The sequence below is a fragment of the Amaranthus tricolor genome, chromosome 9, assembly GCF_026212465.1.
Source record: "Amaranthus tricolor cultivar Red isolate AtriRed21 chromosome 9, ASM2621246v1, whole genome shotgun sequence".
NCBI lineage: Eukaryota > Viridiplantae > Streptophyta > Magnoliopsida > Caryophyllales > Amaranthaceae > Amaranthus > Amaranthus tricolor.
This window is the reverse complement of record NC_080055.1, coordinates 787,671-812,639: the sequence shown is the minus strand read 5'-3', so window position 1 is coordinate 812,639 and position 24,969 is coordinate 787,671. Positions and strand designations below refer to the sequence as shown.

Below are 24,969 nucleotides of genomic sequence, written 5' to 3'. Positions count from 1 at the left end.
ATCACTGGATCCAACAACCGAGGCAATTCCCAAAACCTGAAAATGGCGGAAGTGAAAAATAAATCCATTCTTATTCTTTTCTGCAAAATTTTGTAGCAGGACTACAAATGTTGAAGTTTTGCTTGCGTTATAGAAATTACTTTTATCATAAAAAGCTTCAATTTTTATTTAGAAGGTAGCAATAGAAAATGCAGACTATTCCCAGATGGCGTACGTTATTGATTTCAAGAAATTCAATTGCTTTTTCATCAACCCAATTTGCTTATTTGCATTCTACTCCAATTTGCAATGAGAAGATAAAACGGAAATCTGTAAGTTCTCTTAATTCCTGATTGTAATTTGTTTACAATTTGATGTCATCTGAAGTATGTTTTAATTCATGTAGTGCTGCAATTACTTGGGTTTTAAATTTTGTTATTGTATAATGATTGCTAATTTGCGACCATTTAACCCTTTGGTGGGAGCACTGGTCTGTTAATATTATGATTGCTTTCGAGAAACTGGAGGAAGTGGTGGAAGAAAGATTGCAATCTTATGTTGATAGATTGGTGGGGTTATGGTTTTTTTGGATTATAGAAATTAGGTTAAGTTTTGAATTATACGTTTCAATTGGAAGGATTTTTATTGGAATTGCATGTGGATAGATGCTAAAATTAAGATTGGATTTCCCAAAATTTTAGATTTCAACAATGTTAAACAAGCAATTTTGATAGGAATTAGGTTTTGAGGTTTTGAATTATTAGTTCCATTAGTGTGATTTTAACTAGGATTGGATGTAGAAAATTGGTAAAAATATGGGTAGAAGTTAAAAATTTTGGCATAAGCTACTGTTGTAGGAGTACAAGTATCTGTAGCATAAATGGAAAGTGGAGATATTGTGGAAGAAAGAACTTGTTATGTACTATTTTTAGAGTTTTAGAGGAAATTTTCAGCTTTTGTTTTATAGTACTCCCTGCGACTCTTAAGAGACTGCACCCAAAATTTGGGTTGTTTTTTTAATCCTAGTTGGAATAACAAGTGGATGGAAAAAATAAGTCGATGCGATAAAGGGAAGAATGAGTTTGTGGATAATATCAAAAGAGAGGAGGGATGATTTATGATGTAAATTCTCAATATGGAGCAACATTGGTTGTATGATGGGTAAAGAATGGAAATGATGGGAAGGATTTTTTGCATATCATTTTACGTCATTAATTTATGTGTCTCTGACTTTTAACAATGAGATAACTAATCACCATTGGAGGGAGAAGGTCCGAGTATCCATCATGTATCAATGTCCGAGTATCCATCATGTATCAATGTCATTAATTTATGTGTTACAACTCTTATGTGAAATACTACCTAGGTTACAAGTTTTCTTCCATTCATCTACATCGTAGAAGTGAGGCAATAATCAGTGTGGTTAGTGGAGCTATATATATCTACATATAGTTCCTAGAATTGGAGTTATATTAGCTGATTGGAGTTGTTTGTTGCCATTGGATGAACAATACTATTCATCTATTGAAGTAGGTAGTCGAAAATGGGGAATATCTACATCATTTAAAACTGTAGATACAAGATTCGTCATTTGTTCAATAAGAATGAAGAGACATAAGATTTACATGGATATCGTTAGCTTATTTCTAGTTCCATCTTTTTGTAAACTAGCCAGATTGAAGGCTATATTTTTTGCTTTATTGTCTAGCAGCTTTGCTATATACTAGAATGATAATATAGATTTGTACTTTTGTTGCATTTCTTTTGCATATGGGAATGTAGATTTGTACTTCTATATGAACTCATCTTGTTAAAGGCAATATACTAGTAATATTAAACAAGTCTGTGTCTTTTTTTTTTGCAATCTTCATAGCTTTCTTAAGAACTTCCCATTAACTGCCACCTATTGTCTCTCAAAGTAATAATATTTAGTGTAGCACTTGTTTTACTTTTGTTTAATCTATTTTGAAGGTTTATTTATGAAAGTTGAGTTTGCAAGCTCTCATATGGTCTTTTGGTGAATTGGTTTACTAATTCATGTGCATATTTATATGAAACAACAAATGATGTTATCTTCAGGAAGGTCAAGAGTATTGATCTAATTCGGTTGACTTGATTGTGCTATTAATTGATGTTGAGTTTGATCAAATGGATAATGAGCTAGTGAATAGGTTTGATAATACTTTAACTTGCTATCACTTGTACATTGGTCCCACATTTGTAATTAGATTAGGAGTTATCCACACAAAAAATATATTGGTCAGATTAATTGTACAAATTTCAAGATTTCAATTATCTTTGATGACCTTACCAATTTTATGGCTTTTCTATACTTATTTAAGTTGCTTAGATGATTTTGACTCATATGACAAAGGTTTTTGAGCTCACCACGACCAAAATATATGCTGATATAACCGCAAAATCATTTGCGTTGATCACAAAAGCCGTTTTACAGTGCACATGAGATCTTGCACTTTGGTGTGGATGCTTTTCAAACAGTCGCTTGAAACTTTTACAGCCAATTTCTTGTGCCTCTCAAATTTTTTCATCTCACTGTCCTTTGAATTTCAGTACTCACAAGTCAATAGAGATGTTAGTTTTGGTGAAAGCCAACTGATTATGGTTTGGGTTCGTTTGTTTTGAGTTTATGAAGCTATTCATTATCCTTGTTGAAATTTAATAGTAATGTGCTACTGTTAGAATCTGAATGGGTACTTCGAAGTTAGTTACTAGTATTATTTCATCCTTGTTGAAAGCTAATAGTAGTGTGTATCATTGGGCGGGACGTGGGAGCATACTAGAAGCAAGATAGATCATCGGATTATCCTATTATTTGGGGATAGGTTTATCTTGCTGAGTCTTGATAGGTAATAATATGTACCCCTTGCATATATTTTGAAGTCAGAAGTGGTATCCAATATTATCTTTTGTTTTGGAGTGTTTTTCTTCCAGCTTTTCCTGATCCTTTAGCTTTCGTTGCTTCATCATGCATTTTACTTTTATTGTAAGAGAATCTTTTGGGAAATTTTGCAAGAGTATCTACATGGTTACTTCATCCAATTATGTGTAATGGATTGGGAATAAGATCTAGCTTTAAGGAGCTTAGATAGATGGAACACTGGTATTTTTGGTTTACTTTTGACAAATTTCAAACTACTTTCATTACGAACACATCTACGATCAAGTAGGATCTTTGGACCACCAAGCTCAACACATGAAAATGATCTTCAAATAAACACCCAAGTTATCACACAAAATTCTTGGTTTTGAAGCTCGAGCTACACACGGTTGCCTATAGATAAAATTCCACAAGGAAATTTTTAATTCATCAAATTACTACTTTAGTTAGACATTATACATGGGCTATTTATTGGCTAGACATCGACTAACAAAGGTCTAATTTGATACTTCCCTTATGATTCTTGCTTGGATAATAAGAAAGAAGTTTACCAAGGAACATACTCCCTTTTGGCTTCCTAACATGGACAACAAGATGTTTGCCGTCTAAGCAACTAATAAAAATGAAAAAGACATGTCAAAATGCATGTATAGTTCAAAGAACTTACAAGACTTCACTAAATACAAAATATTAAACTTAACACTTATTTAAAAATAATGACTTCATTAACACTTTTAAACTAAATTCAAGGGAAGTCTTCTTCCATTTGGTCTTCTTTATCTTACTTTGGTCGGAGGATAGTTTGCTTGGAGTTGGGAGCATAGCAATCCCTTGTTGAACCCTTGGCAATTTGGTCTTCCTCATTTGGCTTGGAGGGAAGGTTATTGTTGCCATTCCTTGAGCTGCTCACGACATCATGGAGTGTTTTTATTCTTTTTCTAATAATACTTATTGACCAAAGGATTATAAAGTTTTACCCTTTAATAACTTCATCTCCTTATAGATTATTACCCCTTTAATTTTATTTTGATTCAAAGGATGTTGATTATTGTTGCTGTTGGATACTTTTGAACCTTTCAACATCATGAACCTCTTTTGGACTTCTTTGTGACTTTGAAAAATGATAAGGGTGATATCTTGAATTCTTAGTCCTCTTTCCAAGGATATTCCCTAACAATTTTTACTTAAACCTTCTCAAACTTTTTTAATCATCATACAATTGTGGACATAAAAATGGATTTCGGAAGTGATTTTGGTCCTTTGAATTATTCGAACTAAGGGTTGATCTTCGATGTGTTGGAAATACATCAACCTAACTTTATGGTGCGGAAATCTCCTTGTGTTCATTCAGTTTTGAGGCTCTCTTTGTCGAAGTTTGCATATTAGAGGGCTAGACACCGTGTTAAGAAGAGCCTTCATTTATGTTTGTTATGTGTTGTGTAACTTTTTTCTTAGCCGACTTAAGATTAATGCTTTGGCATTGTTGTTAACGTAATTATAAGTAAATTTAGAGAGTTCAATAGGATACCTTATTGTTTCTCTCTCTTTTTAAGTAATTATAAGTGATTGTTGCTTTGAACTAGTTAACTCAAAAGGGATTGATATAAGTGGGGGTTTACATGAATCATTTGTTATTGAATTTTTCTTTAATCGGGCTACATATTGATAAAACCTAAATCATAAATTAAAAACTTACAATCAATTCAATTAACCCATGAAAAAGGGTAAAGGTTTCTTTGAAGGGATAAAGAAACATGTGAACCATTAGGAGATGCAAAAGTATTATTATGGTTGGTGACTTCCTGAACTAATGGAAGCATTTTAATGGCGTACAAAAAATAACAAGGGTTTATCATATTTTGTTTTGGAGAGGAAGAAGAGTAAACAAATTCTTCTTGATGAAGTGGTACAACTGAAAGTCCTAAGAACCTTTTGCCAATTACTGCCATCAATTTTGGCCTTTTGGTTTTTTTAGCCTTGATTCCATTTTTTTCCAAATATGACCTGCATAACTTCAAATTTGCTTGTGTGACGGCTAAATCCAGGCAAATGGGTAATTAAGACACTAATTTTAACTTATGCTTCACTAATCCCAATTAAACCTAATTAAACTTAATTAAACCTCGTTACACTACATTCAGAAAACGTACATTACAAAACTCAAAAATTAAAGGAAAGTAAAAAAAACCAATTCAAACTTCTCTCTTCAGTAAACCACACAACAATGACTCCATGTATGCTTACATCTTTCAAATCCCCTAAATTGAAACCTATTAAATTTCATTTACATAATGGGTCTTTGACACTCCTTTTATGGCTTCTTACAAATCAAGATAAGTTGGTGAGTTATGGAAGTACTCTTGAATTTTATCTTCCTTGGAGAAGAAGGCATTGTTGTCCCTTTTAATGGGTATTTGACACTCTCAATCTCCCTCACCCCAAAACCATAGTCAAATGAAAACTCTGAAGAACTCAACTTAGTGATTTTTCTCGCTTTGTCTCTCAATTGTTGCAGCCCACACAAAGCTCAACCCCCTTCTCGTTGTTTCCCTTGCTGTTATCGCCAAAAGTCTACACAACCTAGCCACCCAGTCAAATTTTTTGACCCTGTAATTACGCGCACAACCTGATTCAATCACCTCATTTCTTTCTACAAATTGTTTTTAAATGCATTAATTCATCCCAGAATTCTTCTTATTGAACATTTACTTAGTGGATAAGCATTTTTTTGTCACTTTCCTCTCATTTTCTTTTTCAAATTACCCATGAGAAGGAGACAGAAATCTAATCTAAGAAAAAGATCATTATGATTCATGAGAAGTTGATTATTGATTGATTTCTTGTAGTTATGAGTATGTTAAGTTTTTTGAGTTTTCTTTTGGTGTTTTTGCAGTATTAATTTAACTATTCGACTTTTAAACAAATTACAATGGATGTAATTACACACTCAGGAAATTGAATAATGAAGCTATTGTTGTGGTTGCTGAAATTCTTATAAAGGAAGAGATTAAATTAAAACTTCATGGCTATGGCTAATGAGATTTAATTTTTGAAAAATTGGAGTTTATATGGTCAAATGTACTATTTTTTATATGATTTTTTGATCTGGATTAAGAACAAAGAGAAAATGAGTTAGGATGATTAGATTGCAAGGTTAGAATTTTCATCATAGAGTACGCCCCTTCACTCCAAATATTCATATGAGTTGTTTATTAGGGGAGGGATCTTTGATCACACTTTGAATGTTGAGAACATCCTACGTGATGTTCATTAATTATTTTATCTTTATTTTAGTAGTTTTGTTTTTGTTAAGTTAAAAACAATCTTGAGTTTTGCATTTATAGTATTTGAATTTTTATTTATTAAATAAATGGATTGCATGTGGTTTAGTTAGAGAGTAAAATTAAATAGGATTTGATTTTTAGCTTGGAACAAGTATTGTATTTAATTTTTAATAAAGAGTCTTAAGCATAAAGAGGAGGGTTGTCCACGTTCAAATCTTAGTTTGGCAATTGTTTTTTATTGGCTTTTTGGTTGGCTTTTGGCTTTTGTTGGTCAAATAGCCAAAAAAGTAGTTGGTAAATAGCTTTTAAGCTTGTTGAAAAACTACCTTTAAAGCCAAAACCAAAAGCTACTCATAGTAGCTTTATTTATCAGCTTTTGGCTTTTGACCTACTTTATCTTTGATAAACAGCAGAGACAACAAATAGTTTTACCAAACATCTCCTTAACAACTGGCTTAAACTATTGGCTTATTAGCCAAGCCAATACTTTTAGCTTGTCAAGCCATTAGCCCATTTGCCAAACAGTCCCAAGGATAGCTTGACCCAAGTAATTGAATCATTTTGGTTCAAGACTCTTAATGGCACCTGATAAGCAATCCCACATGCCTAACATGGTTTGAAGCATAGTGCAAAACGGTCCTATTGCGGTAACGAACACAGTAATACGGTAACGAGGGTAATGCGGTTATCGTATTGCTAAATTTCAGTATAAACCATGAAACATAGCTTGAAACGACCTTATATGCAATTTGTTTTACACCTTTACGGCTAGCAATCTTACTACCTACAATCGATAATAGAAAAAAGAGAAATAAATAAAGTTTTTAAAAAGATAAAAGAAAAAAAGTAACAAAAGAATCTGAAAAAACTAGCCCATCCCAATCCTCCCTTCCTTTTCCCCTGGCTACCAATACTGGCGAGACCACTTGCTAGACCACTTGCCAGACCATCATGTAACTTAGTTTGCTAGTTCAATTGCTCTTGCAAATTGCCTGATGCGATCTTGACCGACCCCTTGATGAGACTTAATACCCGTATAAAAAACATCAATCTTGTTATATGCCTCAACAGAACTCCAACTTGGAGTCTTCTTTAATCCTCTGTACCAAGCCAATGAACTCATCTCTTTGACCCCTTCCCGTACCCTTGATCAAATTACACGCCTTCTCTAACAGTTCAGCTCTGCCAAGAAAATCTATCATGCAACCATAGTGTTTCAAACTAGCTTTGGCTCCGTACTTATCCTGCATTAGATGGACAGAATGCTATGCTTCAATTAGGACCTTTGAGATTAACCTAACTATTGAAATTTGAGACATGTTGGTTGTAGACCTAGTAACCAGTATCTTTTTCTTTCTTTTTCTTATTTGGGTTGGTTATCCAAACGATGTGACAATAGCAGATTAGGACATACTTAAACGAATGCTAAATTGTTATTTCATTTCCTTAATGGGGGTTCAAAGATGACAATTATACTGATAATTGATCATTTGCAGACGCAATTGAATGTGCTTTTATATGACTAAACTCACAATGTTTTCTAAAACAACCACCCTTAGTTATTGTTTATTTTATGTTGCGCATATTTTTGGGTATATTTTAAGAGGATTCCAAAGGAGTTTGCAAGAAAATTTCACTAGACACTCTCTCCTACTATTTCCCTCAAACTTCCTACTGGAGAAACTCAGAAGGTGGTACAGGGGAGGGGCTGATCTGGAAAAAGAGGAGCCAGGGGGAGTTCGGCTGTCTAGAGGAGAGAGAGGGGGGGAGGCTGGGGCTGTGCTGGACTGGTTTTTTCTTTCACTTTTCTTTGTTTAGTTTAATTTTTTTTCCCTATTCTTTTCTTTTATCAAAAAAAAGGAAAATCAAAAAAAAGGAAAATAACCGATTTCCAGTGCACTCTAAGCATTGTCTAAAAATGCTTAGAGTGCACTGACTCTAAGCAAACACTCTTAAAAGTTGGGTTTATTCAGGGTTAATCGAAAAGTGAATTGTAGGAAATTTGGTGAAAGGTGAGTGTATGTTGGGCTATTATTCCTAGTTTTTTTATTTACTTTTATTCAATTTTTTCTTTTGAAGATGAAGATGAAGAAAGTCAAACATAATTATTGAAAGTCAACAGGTCATTTTTGTCTTAAACCATCGGAATCCAACGAAGTGGCAGCAATGACATTAATATGCAAAAAAAGAAAAAAGATTAGGTTGTAAAATCTAAAAGCCCTGAATTAGAAGAGTTTTTTTTCACAAAAGATTCAATTCCAAATTGCAATTTTAGAGATGCAATCAGGCTTAGAAGAATTGATGAATCAATTTGAAGATGGAATTTGTTCAAAAGCTATGTATGATTTAAGGAGTTTTCAAGTTTTTTAGTTGATTCAATTTTTTCTTTTTAATTGTATAAGTGGAATGGAATAAAACGAAGAAAGATGCTTTTATAAAGTAGATTTAATTGTTTTTAACCTATAATTTGCAGTTTCTGTTACATTGTGTACGTAATTAGTATCAAAATGCTACCATGTGGAGAATTTTTGATTTCGTTGAAATGGTGTGTGAGTTGTGTCTCTTATCCTTTCCTCTATGTCAGGACTTCAAGGGCGGGAATCAGAACTCCAGAGATGGTAATCAGAGCTTCAAGGGAGCCCAACAATCATCTAAAGTACGTATCTATCCCATGTTCCTTTTCCTTTGTTGCCCCTCAGTTGTTTTTCATGTTCTCATGGCCGGAATTCCAGAATTATGTCCGTTTTCTGACACGTCAAAAACGAGCTGATACAAAGAAGGCACTTTGGAATCTTGTTGAAAATTATGTGGTGTCTGGAACTCCTATTCGGGTATACTCTATGCTACATGCAATTTCTTTTTACAAACTGTCTCCTTTTGTTGTTACATTCTCGTCAAGTTGTTAATTGTTTGGAGTGATAATCTGCTATTCATCGCATTGTATGGAACCCTTCAGGGGAATACATTATAATGAATATCTCATGATATACCAACCCCGTATTTTTGTGACTAAGGATTTGGAATCATTCATTCTCATATATATAGAAACTAAGGCAGATTTATGGGAACACATTTCATTTTCATTCACTCTTTTTTCCTCTTATCTTCATGGCTACTTCAATTTTGTTATGGAATTGACTTTTTTGTTTATTTTTTTTATTTAATTAGGTCCTATTTTGTAATGATTTTATATGCAACGTCGGTAATGTATGTATGTATTGCCATGTGTAATGTTGTCTGGCAAATCATGGTTTCAGAATGACGTACCGTTCTCAAAAGCTTCTGATGCAATTAGCCAAAATGCTAAAATTGTCAACAGTTCAAAGACTTCAACAAAGAAAGGAAGATTTAAAAACGTCGTTTGTCCGAAGAGTCCTAAAAAGAAAGCCCATGTTTTCAGAGACTCTTACTCATCAACTCCTCCAAAGAAAAGAAATGTTAAGAAAGACTCTGCTGAGAAGATCCACAAACATCGAATGAAACGTGAGATTATTCCGCTTTATTTTGTTCATTTTTTGTCTTTCATGGTTTCATGCAAAACAGGTCAATTGCTGTTTAAATATTACTCCCTCTGTTCCATTTAATTTGCATCCAGTTTCCATTATGAGTTATCCCATTTACTTTGCCCTATTTCCTCTTTGTAATGTTCCACACAATTCTTCGTCATCAATCTCAGCCACAAATTGATTATCTCCTTTAATCTCACCTACTGATATCCTCAAACCATTTTTTTTGTCTTATTCACCAACTACAAATTAATATTTGCACATCTACCAAGAAGTGCAAATTAATGGGACAAATGGAGTACCACTTAGTTATTTTTCTTGCTTTCTTACGGTATATTTGAATAGCAAAGCTAGAGGGGAACTAATGAAGGATATGGTAAGGAAAGAGTGGAAAGAGGAGCTTGTGTTCTCCTTTTCATAGAAATATGTTTAACTTTGGAAGGGTTTGGTATTAGAAGTGAAAGAAAATAGATGCTTCTGTTTCCTTATCCTTCTCTTCCAATCTTTGTCCAAATAAAGGTATATGGATCCTACATCCTCCCTCACCTTGTTTTCTCTCCACATCCTCCTGTGCAACTACATTGTTATTCTCTCCATCATGGCATAGGGTGTTCAATGGGCTTTTTAACCCCGACCCGGCCCAACCCATTTTCATTTAAAGAAATTATTATTATTATTATTATTATTATTATTATTATTATTATTATTATTATTATTATTATTATTATTTCAATTTATAATAATTAAATTATTTTTTATAATAACTAAATTGTAAAAATTTAATAATCCCCATTGGCATTGTCGTTTATAATAATTGTAGTAGAGCTTGTTTTTTTCTATTTATAAATGCCTGTTTCCGGCCCTTAGGCCCGTTTATAGCCCGCTCCATTTTAATTGAAGTAGAGTCTGTTTTTGGCCCGGCCCATTTACAGTCCGTCCTTACAAAACCCTTGTGAAAACGAGTCGGATAAAGACTCAAATGGGGCGCGGCCCGTCGAACACCCTACTGATAGGATCATATTTTTCCTTTAGCTCTTTTGTTCTATCCTTTTATGTACTTGGAGTTCTCTAAATGATAAGAGAACATTTCTGATAAAGCTGATGGTTTTCTTAGGTATGTACCAGAAAAGACATGCATCAAACGACGATGATGAACATCCTGAAACTGTCTTTCATGCAACTTTTGGAGATAGAGCGTACACATGGTCTTTTAATTCATGGACCGGCACTTCTCAACAATCAACTACTAGATTTGACTGGGGAGAATTTTTTCACCGTACAAGTGATCATCAACAACGATGGCAGGCGTCACATGAATCTGATTCTGAAAGTGAGGTTTATAGTGTAGGTTTACGCTCAGAGAGAGTGATACTTGGTCTGCCGCAAAATGGGGCTCTAAAACTGAAAGATGTGAAAAATGCGTAAGATCTCATGACTAGTTTAACAACTTGGATTTCGTGTCAAACTATAAAACATGGATATTTTCTATTCTATCTCAAAAAAAAAAAATGTTTTATCCTTGCAGTTTTCACTTGTCGGCACTGAAGTGGCATCCTGATAAACATCAAGGCCCATCACAGGTTAGCACTCAAAACGTCTACAAATCTTATGCACATAGCTTCAGTCACCGAATTAATTATAAATCTCTTTGACGTCTTAAATATCTCTGCGTCAGTTGTAGAATTTTTTGATATTGGTTTTCTGGAATCGGCGGATAGGTAGCATGAGAGTGGTGGTTGTTGAATGCAAATTTGGTCACGGAGAATCCTGCTATTGAATATAAGGAATTTGGAAATTAAGTTGTTTTAAATATTCCCAATTCGGTGTTAGCGCTTCTATTCTTAAATAGCCACTAATACTGTTAGCGTTTTTCTTATTATAGTGAAGACTTTAGGTTAACACTGTTAGCTATTTATCCTATTTTAGCCTAATTTCATTAAAATAAGAAAAACCACTAACCAAATTAGCGGTACTTTAAAAATTGTTGGCGGTTTTACTTAAATTGTTAACATTGTTAACTGCTTTTTAAACTTTGTTTTAGTTAACAAATGTTGATCCTAAGTAAATGGTATTATGGGAATAAAATTCGGGGAGGTATTTCGGAAATTTGGATCTTTAAAGCATTTTTTTATGAAAAATTCGGAAATTTTCTAGCGTAAAGTGAGTAGCGGGCGGACTTTTCTTCTTACATTCATACCTCATTTACCTTCATGGGATCCTTTACATACACTTCATTTTATGCTAAGGGCTTGCTTGTAAGGGTAAATATTTAAGGGGAAATAAAAGTCAAACTACACAAATGAAGTTAAGTAGTGGTAAATTCAGAAGGGCAGATGAAGGATAAAGAATATAATAGTACGAAAAGATGAAGAAAAGGAAGATGATCAATCAACCTTATTTTGGAAGAGAATGATGGAAATACTTCCCCTCCATCCCACTAGGGTAAGTATATACTCCAAAATAAGGGGATTAATTCTATTTTTTCTTTTCCATCACTTAACAACTGTTTCTTACCTTTGACAAAAACAATATTCTCTTAATTTTCTACTTCAATCACCTTGTTTTCTTAGTTTGACTTTTATTTCCGCATATATCTTTATTCCCACTACAAGCAAGCTCTAAACATGGAAAATGTTTCTAGTTAAGTCTTACCCTTCACGTAAACTGCAGTTTCCGTTTCTGATGCAGACATTTGCTTGTGATCCTATTTTCCGTGATTTTCTTAGTAGATATTTTCCGTTTCTGTATTTCTTGCACTTGTCTTTGCTAATCCTACATCGGTGACTACTTAAACGAATGCAGGCTGCTGCAGAAGAAAAGTTTAAACTGTGCGTGAGTGCATATAATTCACTGTGTAGTGCGCTGTCGGGAAACTGAGCTGTTCTGTTTAGACTTCAATGGCAACATACAGCTTTCCTAGTATTTATATTATCCATAACTTAATTCGGGAAACCAGCTCCGATGTAGACGTGTACAATATATAATAAGCTCCCGAGTTTCATGATTTTGCATAACCGTCATGCCCACAGGATGCTGCATTCCAATCTGCAACAAGCACAACTGATGGCGGACTTTGCATCGTCAATTTAGATCGTTCTTGGTGCCGTATGGACTAAGAAATCCACTTTAAAGCCCCCCACAACAAATATGTATCAATTTGTTTTAGCTCTTTAGTCCGGCCCTGTTTACAATATCTGTTAATTTCTCTGAATTCTCATACTCATGCTATCTTTTCTGTATTTTTTGCGAAAGATGGAGACAGGGAGAAATTGATTACACAAATGATAATAGATGACCATTGCTACTTCATTCTTCACATGTATATATATCTTCAAACAAAAAAGAATCTGGATACAAGTCCATAACCAAAGAACCATTCCCGGATCCAAACCCTTCCTGTACAACCAAACCTTAGACGTACACTTTAAATCCAGAGTCATGAGTAAAACCCAAACATAGACTCATACCTTTATTAAAAATTTCTCATACTTCAATTCAAACCTTAAATGATTAATTATGATCAGTTATAATAAAATTCAACTTTAACCTTAAATATATCAATTATGATCTTAAGTAGATCATGTATTGAATGCATATTGAGAAAAATTATAATTGTGTTGATTTGGCTATCCGTCTCATATTAAGACCGTATCGCCCAAGGCCAACTGTTATTAAAAAATTTTCTTAGTTTCGGTAATTTTTTTTTTGGAAAAAAGGTTATTAAATTAAAAATTTCCTTTTTTTAACACAAATTCTTATGAGAGACAATCTATAATTGAGCCGGCACATTATATATTTTTATAAAATATTATAAGTAGGTATTCAGAATGATGTAAGTAAACATATAAGATATTGAAAATAGACATTAAAAATATAATAAGTAAACATTAAGGATAATGTAAGTAGAGATTTAAGAATACGATATTAATAAGATTTAGCGGTTTTGTTAAAACTCTAAACCCCTAACTCAAAGTCCAAATCCAAACTTAATTAACTTTATAAAGCCCTCCCGTTTCTCTTCTTCTCTCAAAATTTCATCTCTCGCCAGTCTCCTCCCCTCACCGGAGACCCGTCGTCACTCTTCACTTGGAGTTCTCTGTGACCTGTGAGCCTGTTACGCTGTTCGCAAATCGCAAGGCCCCACTACTGCTGCTGCCGCCTGACTGCACCTGCTGCGGTGAAGACCACCCACGGCCACCGTGACCAACCCACCTTCAATTCAGTTTCAGGTATTATTTTGATTTTGAAATTTCAATACAATTTCTTCAATTATTAATTTGTTTTTGAATGTGTTCATTCCCATCCCCTTTTTTCTTTTTTGCTGTCGTTATTTTGTTCTATACTATTTACTTTTCAAATTTTATGATTTTGTTGTTTGTATTGGAATAATTGTTATTTTTTTTCTGGGTATATCATTTGAAGGTGTAAATTTTGATTTTGATATCTCATTATATTTGGGTGGTTGATTTAGGGATTGTAAAGTATCACTACTGTTGCATTTTTCCACTTTTTATTGCAAATTTAGTTGAAGCATCCTTTTCTCAATTTGCGCCTTTTTTGAAGAAAGACAAAAAAAAGGAAAGGAAATGGAATTACAAACCAACGAGTCCCAATTTGAAGAACAAGGGGATGTTTTTCTGGATGAATCTGACATCATCCAAGAAATTAATATTGATGAAGAAGGTATTATCATCTTTATTTATTACTTCACTACTTCACTTTAACTATATATTTATAATTTTTTTAATTAAATAAATCATGGGTTTTTGTGGGATAATTTTTTTTCTTGATTTTGCAATTAGAACTTCCTGAAGCAGATGAAGACCAGGGTTCTGGTGATGAACATTTTGGTAAGTAGATTTCATGTCAAGATTAGTATGATTTTTATTATTTGGAGCTTTTGTTTTGAAAAAATTGATACGTTTTTTTTGAAAATACAATGAATATTGTAATATTGACTTGGTAAAAATGAAAACTTTTTTTTTTTTGGAATTTCTTTGTTATAAAAAAAATCGATCTTTTTTTTAATAAGTATAAATATATTTTGACAAATAAATGTAATATTAAATTGTTTTTTGCAGAGGAATTAGATGATTCTATGCATATATTTACCGGTCATTCTGGTGAGTGCCTTTATTCTCCCTCTTAATAAATATATTTAATAAAAAATTGATCATAAAATTTTATGTCCTATAAATTTGTTTTATGTAGAGCTTATTATGTTATGATTATATAAATTTTAATTATTCATTTTCAATTCTTTTTTTATTATTTTGCTTATCTTAGTGCTTAAATTTAAGGATGGAGTATAAAGCAAGTTTGAATCTTTTTTTTTTGGTGCTTATTAATTAATAATAATCAAGTATGCTTGTATTGAAGTTAAATATTGAAGTTAAATATGGTTGTATCAAATGAAGATACCAAAGGAGCCCACACAAGGATGCATAGGCTGCATACGGATCATTTAGACCACAGTCATGGTGTCAGAACAGCACAGCAGCAAACTAGCGACCAAGCCACCTTGCACGACACGTGGAGACCAAACCTGTGCCTCCAGGACCTGGGTTAAAGTGGAAATGGAATCTTGGTGCTTGGGTCTAGCTATCAAGGTCTTAAAACTTTTCTAACAATCCCCGTGGAGTCCTAGAAGCTGAGCTGAAAGAGGGCTGCTTGACAGTTTGCTAGATCAGAATTGTCTAAGTGTTTTTTGTTTTCTGTTTCTGTTTTAAGTGCCCATGTAGTAGCACGTGCGTTTTAATTAGGCTTGTGACTTTATAGCCGTTATGTTAGTTGAGAGCTCTATATAAGGAGAACCTCACTTGTGTAATAAACGTTCAACAACTTATGTTTCAGATTTAATCAAAGTAATAGAGAGGTATTTCAGAAAAGAGTTTTTTGTTTTCTTCTTCGAAGTTGGAGGCAACTTCATCAAAGGCTACGGAGTATCCTTTGATCCTTGGAGTGTTAAGAGTTGTGGAGCAACCTTGATACTTTAAGGAAACCTCGAGTACAAAGTCTAGAAGGCTTGTACATATCAGTTTTATGTCGGTCATAGAGGAGGGTCATAGGTGATCACCATCAGAAAATCAAGGAAGGATTTCTTGGTTTCGATTGTGATTGTTTCGTATTCTTTTCATGATCATTTGTAGTTTTTGTGAGTTTCATTGATTCAAGCTTCCGCGCCATTCATCCTTGCATAACCAAGGCCTTAATCAGCCCTGGTTTCGCATCAAATTGGTATCAGAGCACGGTTCACGAAGAGGGCAAAGTACGCACAGAAGGACCGTTGTTCAGTTCTGTCAGTTTTTGGGGTTTGAAACGTGATCGATTTGGAGGACCGTTTGAGGTTATTTTTCAAAACTGTTTTTGCACATTATTTTTCATTGAGTTGGTGAACTTTGGGATTTGGAATTATTGGATTTGGTGGAGTAGTGAAGGAGATATGCATGATCCATTACAGGCTGCGCACAAGTGATCAGTTTTGTGCACTGTGGTAAGTTGTCTTCGAAAACCTATCAAGATTCCTTTCTTTGGCCATCATTTTCCATCACATTATCAATCACTATACTATATTCATCAAACCACATCGTGTGTGCACTTTTACATACGTTTTATAGGTTTCTTGAACGACCCATTCATTATGTTTTTGCAAAATACAGAATAGTTGAAGTTTTTTTTGTCTTCTGTATTTTATCTCTTCATCCTTCATTTTTGAGTCTCTTTCATTATTTTTTTTCACATTGATTCATTTTGAGTCTAGTTTTTGGTAAGCCTTGTTGTGTAGTCATTGGAGTTGTGAACAAAAAGATGCGCAAGTGTTTTTGACCAAAGGTCACAGAAACAATTCAGACTGTATGTGTGTAGTAAAATTTGATTTGTGATCAAACCACACAATATTTTTGAGTAATTTCAATTTGGGGTGTTTTTGGACATCTTGAGTTGTGTTGTCACCAATTTTCATCAGTATTGGAGTTGTTTTGGTCGGGTTCACAGTAGTGAAGGTTGAGCACACAGATTCTGAACCTGTATTGTTTGGTTCTGTTGCTTCCTGTTTTGTGCATAAAAATTCCAAAACTTCGTGTTTTTTTCTTTCTTTCTTTTCACCCTTATCCTTACTCTCACACTTCATTTTGAGAGATTTCTGAGTCTTAAAATATGAAGTCATCAAACGAACACATGAGACCGGATAGACTTGAAGACCTACTTTATGACAAGAATAAATCTCTTCTAAAAGCATTGAAGATTGAGGAGGAAAACATTAGAAGGTTGACACTAGTTTGTACACAACAATGTGATTGGTATTCAGGGGAGCATTATTCGAAACAGTTGGGCCATAATTTGGTTGCAAGGGAGAACTGCGAAAGACATATGATCCTTCATGAAGAGAAGAGAAAATTTCAACGAAGATTACAAAGAAAACATGGTAACTCCAAATTAGTGGTTGTTCATGAATATAATCCTTATGTTGATCCGCCTAGGATTAAATTTGAGATCATTCCCAATCATGTTGAAGAACAAACATCATTGGCTCCTTCTCATGATGATATCTCAAAATCAACTAACGAAGTAGTTATTGAAGTACCTTGTGAAGAGATTGTTGAAGCTCTTGAAGAAGTGGTTGAAACATCTTGTGTAGAGGTTGTTGATGATCTTGAAAGCATGGTTGAAACACTTTCTGTTGAAAGTGTTGGAGATCTTGAAGAGGTTGTTGAAGCATCTTGTGTAGAGATGATTGTTGATCATAAAGGAGATGTTGAAGCATAAAGTGGTTGAAACATCTTGTATTGAGAGCCTTAAAGATCTTGCAGAGGTTGTTGAGACAATTTGCATGGAGAATGTTGGTTCTACAATGGAGTGCTTTGAAATAGTGGATTCTCATCCGAGATTGGAGGTTGTCTTACAAGTAGAGCAAACCAGGAAGCATGAGTTTGTCAAGGTTGATTTTGTGCTTGAAGAATCACCTTTAATGGATTATGTTCATGTAGAGAGATTTGTGGAGTTTAACCCTACAAAAATTCGAGGTTGAATTTTTTCTAAGAAGGGGGGAATGATACAAGTTAATTATGGTCTAGGTAATACAAGCAAGCTAATCTTCTTGGTAAGCTTGTTTAATGTATGGGTGTGGTTGATTATGCAAGTAAAGGCAAGATCATTCATCCTTGCATGTGTGATGATTATGGGGGACTTGGTTTGTGGAGTGTTTGTATGTAGATCAGAATGCAGCTTAGTGTGCAAGAATACAACAGCATGTCTACAAATTAAGAAGCTTAGTGTGCAAGAATACAACAACATTTCTACAAATTAAGACCAACAACAAAGATGTATCAAGCAACAAGCAGAAATCAGCAAGTCCAGAACAATGTGTATGTGTACAGGTCCAGCAAGTCCATCAGCACTAGGTGTATTGGGCGTTAGTTCAGCAAGCCACAGAGAACTTTAGAATTGAGGACAATTCTTTTCAAAGAGGGAGGAATTGATACAAATGTGGTTATATCAAATGAAGATACCAAAAGAGCCCACACAAGGATGCATAGGCTGCATACGGATCATTTAGACCACAGTCATGGTGTCAGAACAGCACAGCAGCAAACTAGCGACCAAGCCACCTTGCACGACACGTGGAGACCAAACCTGTGCCTCCAGGACCTGGGTTAAAGTGGAAATGGAATCTTGGTACTTGGGTCTAGTTATCAAGGTCTTAAAACTTTTCTAACAATCCCCGTGGAGTCCTAGAAGCTGAGCTGAAAGAGGGCTGCTTGACAGTTTGCTAGATCAGAATTGTCTAAGTGTTTTTTGTTTTCTGTTTCTGTTTTAAGTGCCCATGTAGTAGCACGTGCGTTTTAATTAGGCTTGTGACTTTATAGCCGTTATGTTAGTTGAGAGCTCTATATAAGGAGAACCTCACTTGTGTAATAAACGTTCAACAACTTATGTTTCAGATTTAATCAAAGTAATAGAGAGGTATTTCAGAAAAGAGTTTTTTGTTTTCTTCTTCGAAGTTGGAGGCAACTTCATCAAAGGCTACGGAGTATCCTTTGATCCTTGGAGTGTTAAGAGTTGTGGAGCAACCTTGATACTTTAAGGAAACCTCGAGTACAAAGTCTAGAAGGCTTGTACATATCAGTTTTGTGTCGGTCATAGAGGAGGGTCACAGGTGATCACCATCAGAAAATCAAGAAAGGATTTCTTGGTTCTGCTTGTGATTGTTTCGTGTTCTTTTCATGATCATTTGTAGTTTTTGTGAGTTTCATTGATTCAAGCTTCCGCGCCATTCATCCTTGCATAACCAAGGCCTTAATCAGCCTTGGTTTCCCATCAATAAAGCAAGTTTGAATCTTTTTTTTTGGTGCTTATTAATTAATAATAATCAAGTATGCTTGTATTGAAGTTAAATATTTAATGAGGAAATAAAAGTCAAACTATACAAACAAATGTAAGTAAATGTGAATATAAAAGGAGACCAAGGATAAAGAATATATTGGTACGAGGAAGATGAAGGAAAAGGAAGATGATCAAACTTATTTTGAAGAGAAGGGAAATTTTTCCCTCCATCCCACAAGAGCAAAATTTTATTGGTAAAGGGCTAATTAAAATTTTTTTTTATGCTCCATCACTCACAATTTACAATTATTTTTTACCTTTGACAATAACAATTTTTTCTTGATTTTCTACTCCAGACTCCAATAAGCTTGTTATTTTAGTTTGGATTTTGCTTTTCCATAAATATTTACTCCTATACAAACATGACCCAAGTGAGATAAGGCTTATTTTTGTAGGAGTAAAACTTAATTCTATGAAGTTTATCGAACAATGAAGGTTTCAATCCCAACTTTCAAGTTTTTGTACGAGAGGTTATACTCGTTATAGTTAGCACTTTAAATTGTGAAGCTGTTAAAATTATTCGAGATTCTATAATTTTAGATGTGTCATGTATCATACTCCTTCCTATTCAGCCCATTAGTCTCATTTAATTTTTCGCACTTGCCAAGGCTAGAGCTGTTTAAAAGTGACCTGACTCGAGAACCCGAACCGAAACTGAAAGTAAATCGACCCGAAAATGTGTTCCTTTTTTAGGTTTATCGAACCGACAGTACCCGAACCGGTTGACAACCGAAAATGGGAAAGCTGAATCCGAGCTGTAACCGATTTTTGTAACCGACACATAACCGTTAACCGAGATTACCCGAACCTAATAATGACCGACTCGAGACATATCCGAGCCGAATCATGCTCGAAACCGAATTCTATCCTGCTAAAACCGACTTAATCCGAACGAATTTTACATCGAACTGCTGTAAACCTGAACCAATTTTTAACATAGAGGTATGATAGACTCATATTCAATTATCTTATTAGTTAATCTAATAAAGTGTTAGATATTTTAATAAATTAAATTTTATAAATACATGGTTTCATATGTTTAGAGTTAATAATCAATGGTCAATGTTTATTTAACTACTTTTAATCGAATTAGATGAAAGTTGATAGAATATTATAATTTTAATTTCCGGTCAAACAAGTAAAAGTAACAAAGTAATAATGATTACTAATTGATTTGCATTTTAACTATTTTTGCTTTAAGTAAAGAGAATCTTGTCATCAATTAAAAAATGACTGATATTGATTCGATCAATAGTAATTAATAATACGTAGCCGAATTCTGAAAAAAAAAAAAACCCGAACCCGATTTGTATCCGACAAAATCGAACCAATTAGTAACCGATGACAAACTGAGACCGATTGACACTCGACATGAACTTCAACCGACACCGAATCGATGCTAACCTAATAGCTTGAATAACCGACTCGACCCGAGTGTGACCCGTTGTAACACACAGCCGAAAAATAATCGATCCGAAATACAACCGAATCGAATGACACCCGTCCGAAACCGACCCGATCACCCGAATGAACACCTCTAGCCAAGGCTAACATTTTAACCCTTAAAATCTCTAATTGTTCTTGATTAAAAATTATAAAAATTTGATATTAATAATCCTTGTATTAAGACGAATCTAAGAGGATCTCACATGACCATGTTTTAACTTATAGATTAAGAATAAATTACAAATTAAGAATGATAAGTGAATACTGAATAGTGACAAAAAATAAATGGGATTATTAGCTTGAATAGGAAGGAGTACTATTTTTGAATCAGTTGCTCATATGCGAGGTGCGCTTATTACTTATTAGGCTATATTATATTGAATTTTGTGAGATTAACCTTAAATTTTTTTGTGTTGTGAGTTAAAATTTTATTATATTATATGCTTCATTATTCTTATGATTGAATACTTTTGAATCAGAATTCTAAATATGGTCCTGTAAGTTGGTGTAAAAAATATTTTACATTACATAAAGTTGTGAAAAATTTGTGCAACTGCAATTTTAAACTGTCGACTCAATCGGTTGCTTGCAATGATCTTAATGCTTTTCTTTCTTCTTGATAGATGAGCTTTACACGGTTGCTTGTAGCCCAACAGATCCTACATTAGTTGCAACTGGTGGCGGTGATGACAAGGGATTTATGTGGAGAATTGGTCGAGGAGATTGGGCATTTGAGCTCCAAGGTATTTTCATGTCTTTACATACGATATGTATATTTGTTCTCTCTTTCTGTCTCTTTCCAAAGAAATGGAAGAGCTCATACGTCTTATGTTTATATGTTTTCTGAGAAGTGAACTTCACACTTTTGTCAGGTCATAAGGACTCCGTATCCAGTGTCGCTTTTAGCGCTGATGGTTTGTTGCTTGCATCTGGAGGCTTTGATGGAATTGTTCATGTTTGGGATGTATCTTCAGAAAAATTGAAGTTCAGTCTTGATGGACCAGGAGGTGGAATTGAGGTAATATAATATTTGATTTATCTGAGGTATTGTACTCTATTTTTGCAATATTTATAATTAAATATTTGGCTCTTCAGTGGGTCAAGTGGCATCCTAGGGGACATCTTGTCTTAGCCGGATCTGAGGATTGCTCTGTTTGGATGTGGAATGCGGACAAGGGCACCTACCTTAACATGTTTAGTGGCCATGGTGCTACTGTGACTTGTGGTGATTTTACCCCTGATGGTAAGTCGACATGTGACCTATATGACCTATGACCTATCCATTTAAGCTCTTTTAATCGAATTGACTCTTACTAGATGAACAATTGTGTGATATCTTGATATTTTTGTGCTCAAAGGAAAAACAATATGCACAGTATCGGATGACGCGACATTGAGGGTATGGAATCCTAAAAGTGGAGAGAACATTCGTGTTATTAGAGGTATGCTATGGCTATCTTTTTTTCTGCTTGTAATTTTTACATGTAACATAATATTGGAAAGGGGGCATTACATTTTTCATAGTGCTTTATGAACATAAATTTTGCATTCAATTTTGCTTTTAGGTTGAATTATCCAAAGCATCAAATTGTACAGCTTATCATATAGTTCATTTTGATACTTAATCAATAATACACAAAAATGGCATCATTAACAATATGTGTATACCATCAAATAATATTACAAAGAACCATGTTTCTTCTCTTATTGACTTGTACTTCTCAAAAACTGTGAGTTAAGTAAGTTGTATGAATTCATCGTTACTATTAAGTGACCAATTCAGATTAAACCATCAAAAGATATGGGTTTTCCAAACTAAGTGATTAATTTTTTCTGCTATTGATTGGTTTGATGCTCTTGATGTAGGTCATCCTTATCATACAGATGGAATAACATGCATGGCGATAAGCCCTGACTCAGCGGTTGTTTTGACTGGATCAAAGGATCATAATGTTCATATGGTTAATATTTCTTCGGGAAAGGTTTGACTTGCATCTTTTATAATTAAATAGCTCCTTTCCTTCCGAATCTATTATTTTATATGGTTTTGTTCTTCCATGTCATTCCCTACTGTCACCATCGTTTTTAACTAAGTACAGCTAGGGCATACCTTTATTAAAAAGTAAATATTTAAGGGGGAAAATTAAAGTCAAACCATGAAAATTAAGGTAAGAAGAGGTGGATTTAAAAGGAAAGATGAAGAAAAGATGATACAATGATATAAGAAGGATAAAGAAATGGGTAAATCATCATTTTATTTTGGTAAAGCAGGAGGGAAATATTTCTCCATTATCCCACTAGAGTATATATTTACCTCCAAAATGAGGGGACTAATTCCTCCATTGTCCCTTCTCCATCACTTCACACCTATTTCTTACCCTTGTCTTGACAACAATTATATTCTCTTAATTTTAGACTCTATAGTTTCTTATTTTTTTCATAAAAATTTTACTCCCTACACAACAAGCATGACCCTATTGCTACCAACTAAGTGTTAATGTTGTTTCATTTACATTCTTCTTATTCCATTGGTCATAAACACCATAGATCAACCTTCTTTAGTCATATGCACTCTCTGTTGTTCATTTACTTCCATATGCCATGTGGATGTTGCTAGTGAATAATGAAAGGTGACGAGCTCGAGTCTTGGAAGTCTTCTCTTGTAGATAGGGTAAGGTTTACTTACACCCTTGTGCTGCCACCCTTCTCTTACACTCTCTTCGCAAATATCCTTTGTGCACCAGGCTGTCCTTTTTTGTAAGTGTAAGACATTCGATATCCTCTTCGTCATTCAATTTTTCCTTCTTTTTGTTAGGTTTCACTCATGAGCTATGAGGCCATTTTCTGGAAAAGAATGAAGTTAGCCTCTTATATTACCACTTTATACCTTTGACTGGAAAATGTATTTTTGGGAGTAGTTTCTACTTGGGGCAGGAAGATTTTCATTTTGGTCACCGTACATTATTTGGATGGTTTTCATAATTTTGTCCTGTAATAAATCTCCATCATTGAAATTTTGATTTGCTTTCCAGGATACTACTGGCATCATATGCTATGCTACTAGAAATGTTATCATTAATTCAAGACCTTGTTTGTTTCTCCTATCCATCCCATAGCATGTCACTTCTTTCTGTCACTTTTTACCATATTGTTGGGGTTTAAGACTTTGACATTGTTGTTGTCCGGTCATTTTTTTATTACCATTGCAGATATGATCATATGACTACAATCTTTTCGGCCTATTGCCAATTGGAATTTCTGGTCTTCAGTCTTATGGAACTTCTGTCAACCATTAAAAGAGATGTTTATGCTCTTTTTCACGGTTAGAAGCTTATGAGCTGTTATTTGTTATTTGTACAGGTGGTTAGCTCTTTTACAGCTCACACAGATTCAGTTGAATGTGTTGCATATTCGCCAAGGTTTGATCTACACTACCCTTGATTACTTTCATCTTCGTTATTCTTGTTTTGTCATTTTTTACGTCAAAGTACCATTCAATCGCACTAATCTCTAAAACAGTGGACCATGGGCTGCAACGGGAAGCTTGGATAATAACCTCATTGTGTGGGATCTTCAACGATCAGAACTTCGCTGTACATTTCGTCATGAGGTTTGTTTAAATTTTGTTCGACCGTCCCTGTTTAATACGAACCTTAAGCTCTATAATCTTTTTTGTTTTGTCATTCCATTGTCTTGTCGCCAAGGGCAACCTACGTGCCCTATTACGCTCGAACATGAGGACTGAGGACACTTTGTTAAAACAATGTCTTAGTTTTGATATATTTTTTTTGATAATTCTGTATTTTATGTTTTCATTTTTTTTTTCTATACTGCTACTAGTTGCTTTTTTACTATTCTATTTGCTTTTTATGCAGGATGGGGTGACATGCTTGACATGGATCGGTACGTCAAGATTTATAGCAACTGGATCCGTCGATGGTAAAGTTCGAGTATGGGATAGCCTTTCGGGAGGAGATGCCGCTGTCAGAACCTTTAGTGGGCACACTGATGCCGTTCAATCTCTGAGTGTGTCTGCTGATGGAAAGTTCCTTGTCTCTGTTGCTCTCGATGAAACTGCTCGTGTTTTTGAGATTGATGAACTCATGTAAACTACTGAAATTTGAGGTATGGTTTATGAGACAACATACTAACATCTAGCTAGAGAATTGGAGATCTGAAGCAGGAGAAGTGGATAACTGTAAATTTGGAAAAGCTTTTGGAAGTAAAAAACTAAAACATCCTGTTTATAATATTCCCTTCTTTTCCCCTTTTGTTACGGGACAGGTTTATAATCAGGTATCCGGCATTTCGGGTACCTTAAAATCCGGGTAGTTGGATAGTTAACTTTACAAGAAGTTCTAAAATAATCCGGGACTATTTTGTTCAATTTTGTTTTGAATATTGGACGAGTCTACTCTGTATACAAAATTCGTAATTTATGGTTTAGTTGGCCTCAATTGAAGTTTTTGGAGCA

The 24,969-nt window shown here is 34.3% G+C and overlaps 2 protein-coding genes across 4 annotated transcripts; both read left to right on the top strand.

Annotated features, from left to right (window-relative positions):
• The first annotated feature begins 2 nt into the window (after positions 1–2).
• On the top strand, positions 3–13,897 carry LOC130824659 (uncharacterized). The gene is made up of 7 exons (XM_057689750.1): positions 3–311; positions 8,747–8,818; positions 8,895–8,993; positions 9,420–9,645; positions 10,783–11,089; positions 11,194–11,248; positions 12,471–13,897. Exons 1-7 carry the CDS (start codon positions 189–191, stop codon positions 12,543–12,545), a joined length of 957 nt encoding a protein of 318 aa, XP_057545733.1. The 5' UTR covers positions 3–188; the 3' UTR covers positions 12,546–13,897.
• On the top strand, positions 13,758–24,969 carry LOC130824658 (uncharacterized). 3 transcript variants are annotated; one of them, XM_057689749.1, is made up of 12 exons: positions 13,758–13,897; positions 14,140–14,351; positions 14,471–14,518; positions 14,750–14,791; positions 21,119–21,238; positions 21,368–21,513; positions 21,591–21,738; positions 21,854–21,937; positions 22,362–22,477; positions 23,856–23,914; positions 24,015–24,105; positions 24,371–24,969. In XM_057689749.1, exons 2-12 carry the CDS (start codon positions 14,255–14,257, stop codon positions 24,602–24,604), a joined length of 1,185 nt encoding a protein of 394 aa, XP_057545732.1. In that variant the 5' UTR covers positions 13,758–13,897; positions 14,140–14,254; the 3' UTR covers positions 24,605–24,969. The 3 variants fall into 3 exon arrangements, with proteins under 3 accessions (XP_057545732.1, XP_057545731.1, XP_057545730.1); XM_057689748.1 differs by having other exon boundaries at positions 13,759–13,897; positions 14,236–14,351; XM_057689747.1 differs by having other exon boundaries at positions 13,759–13,897; positions 14,232–14,351.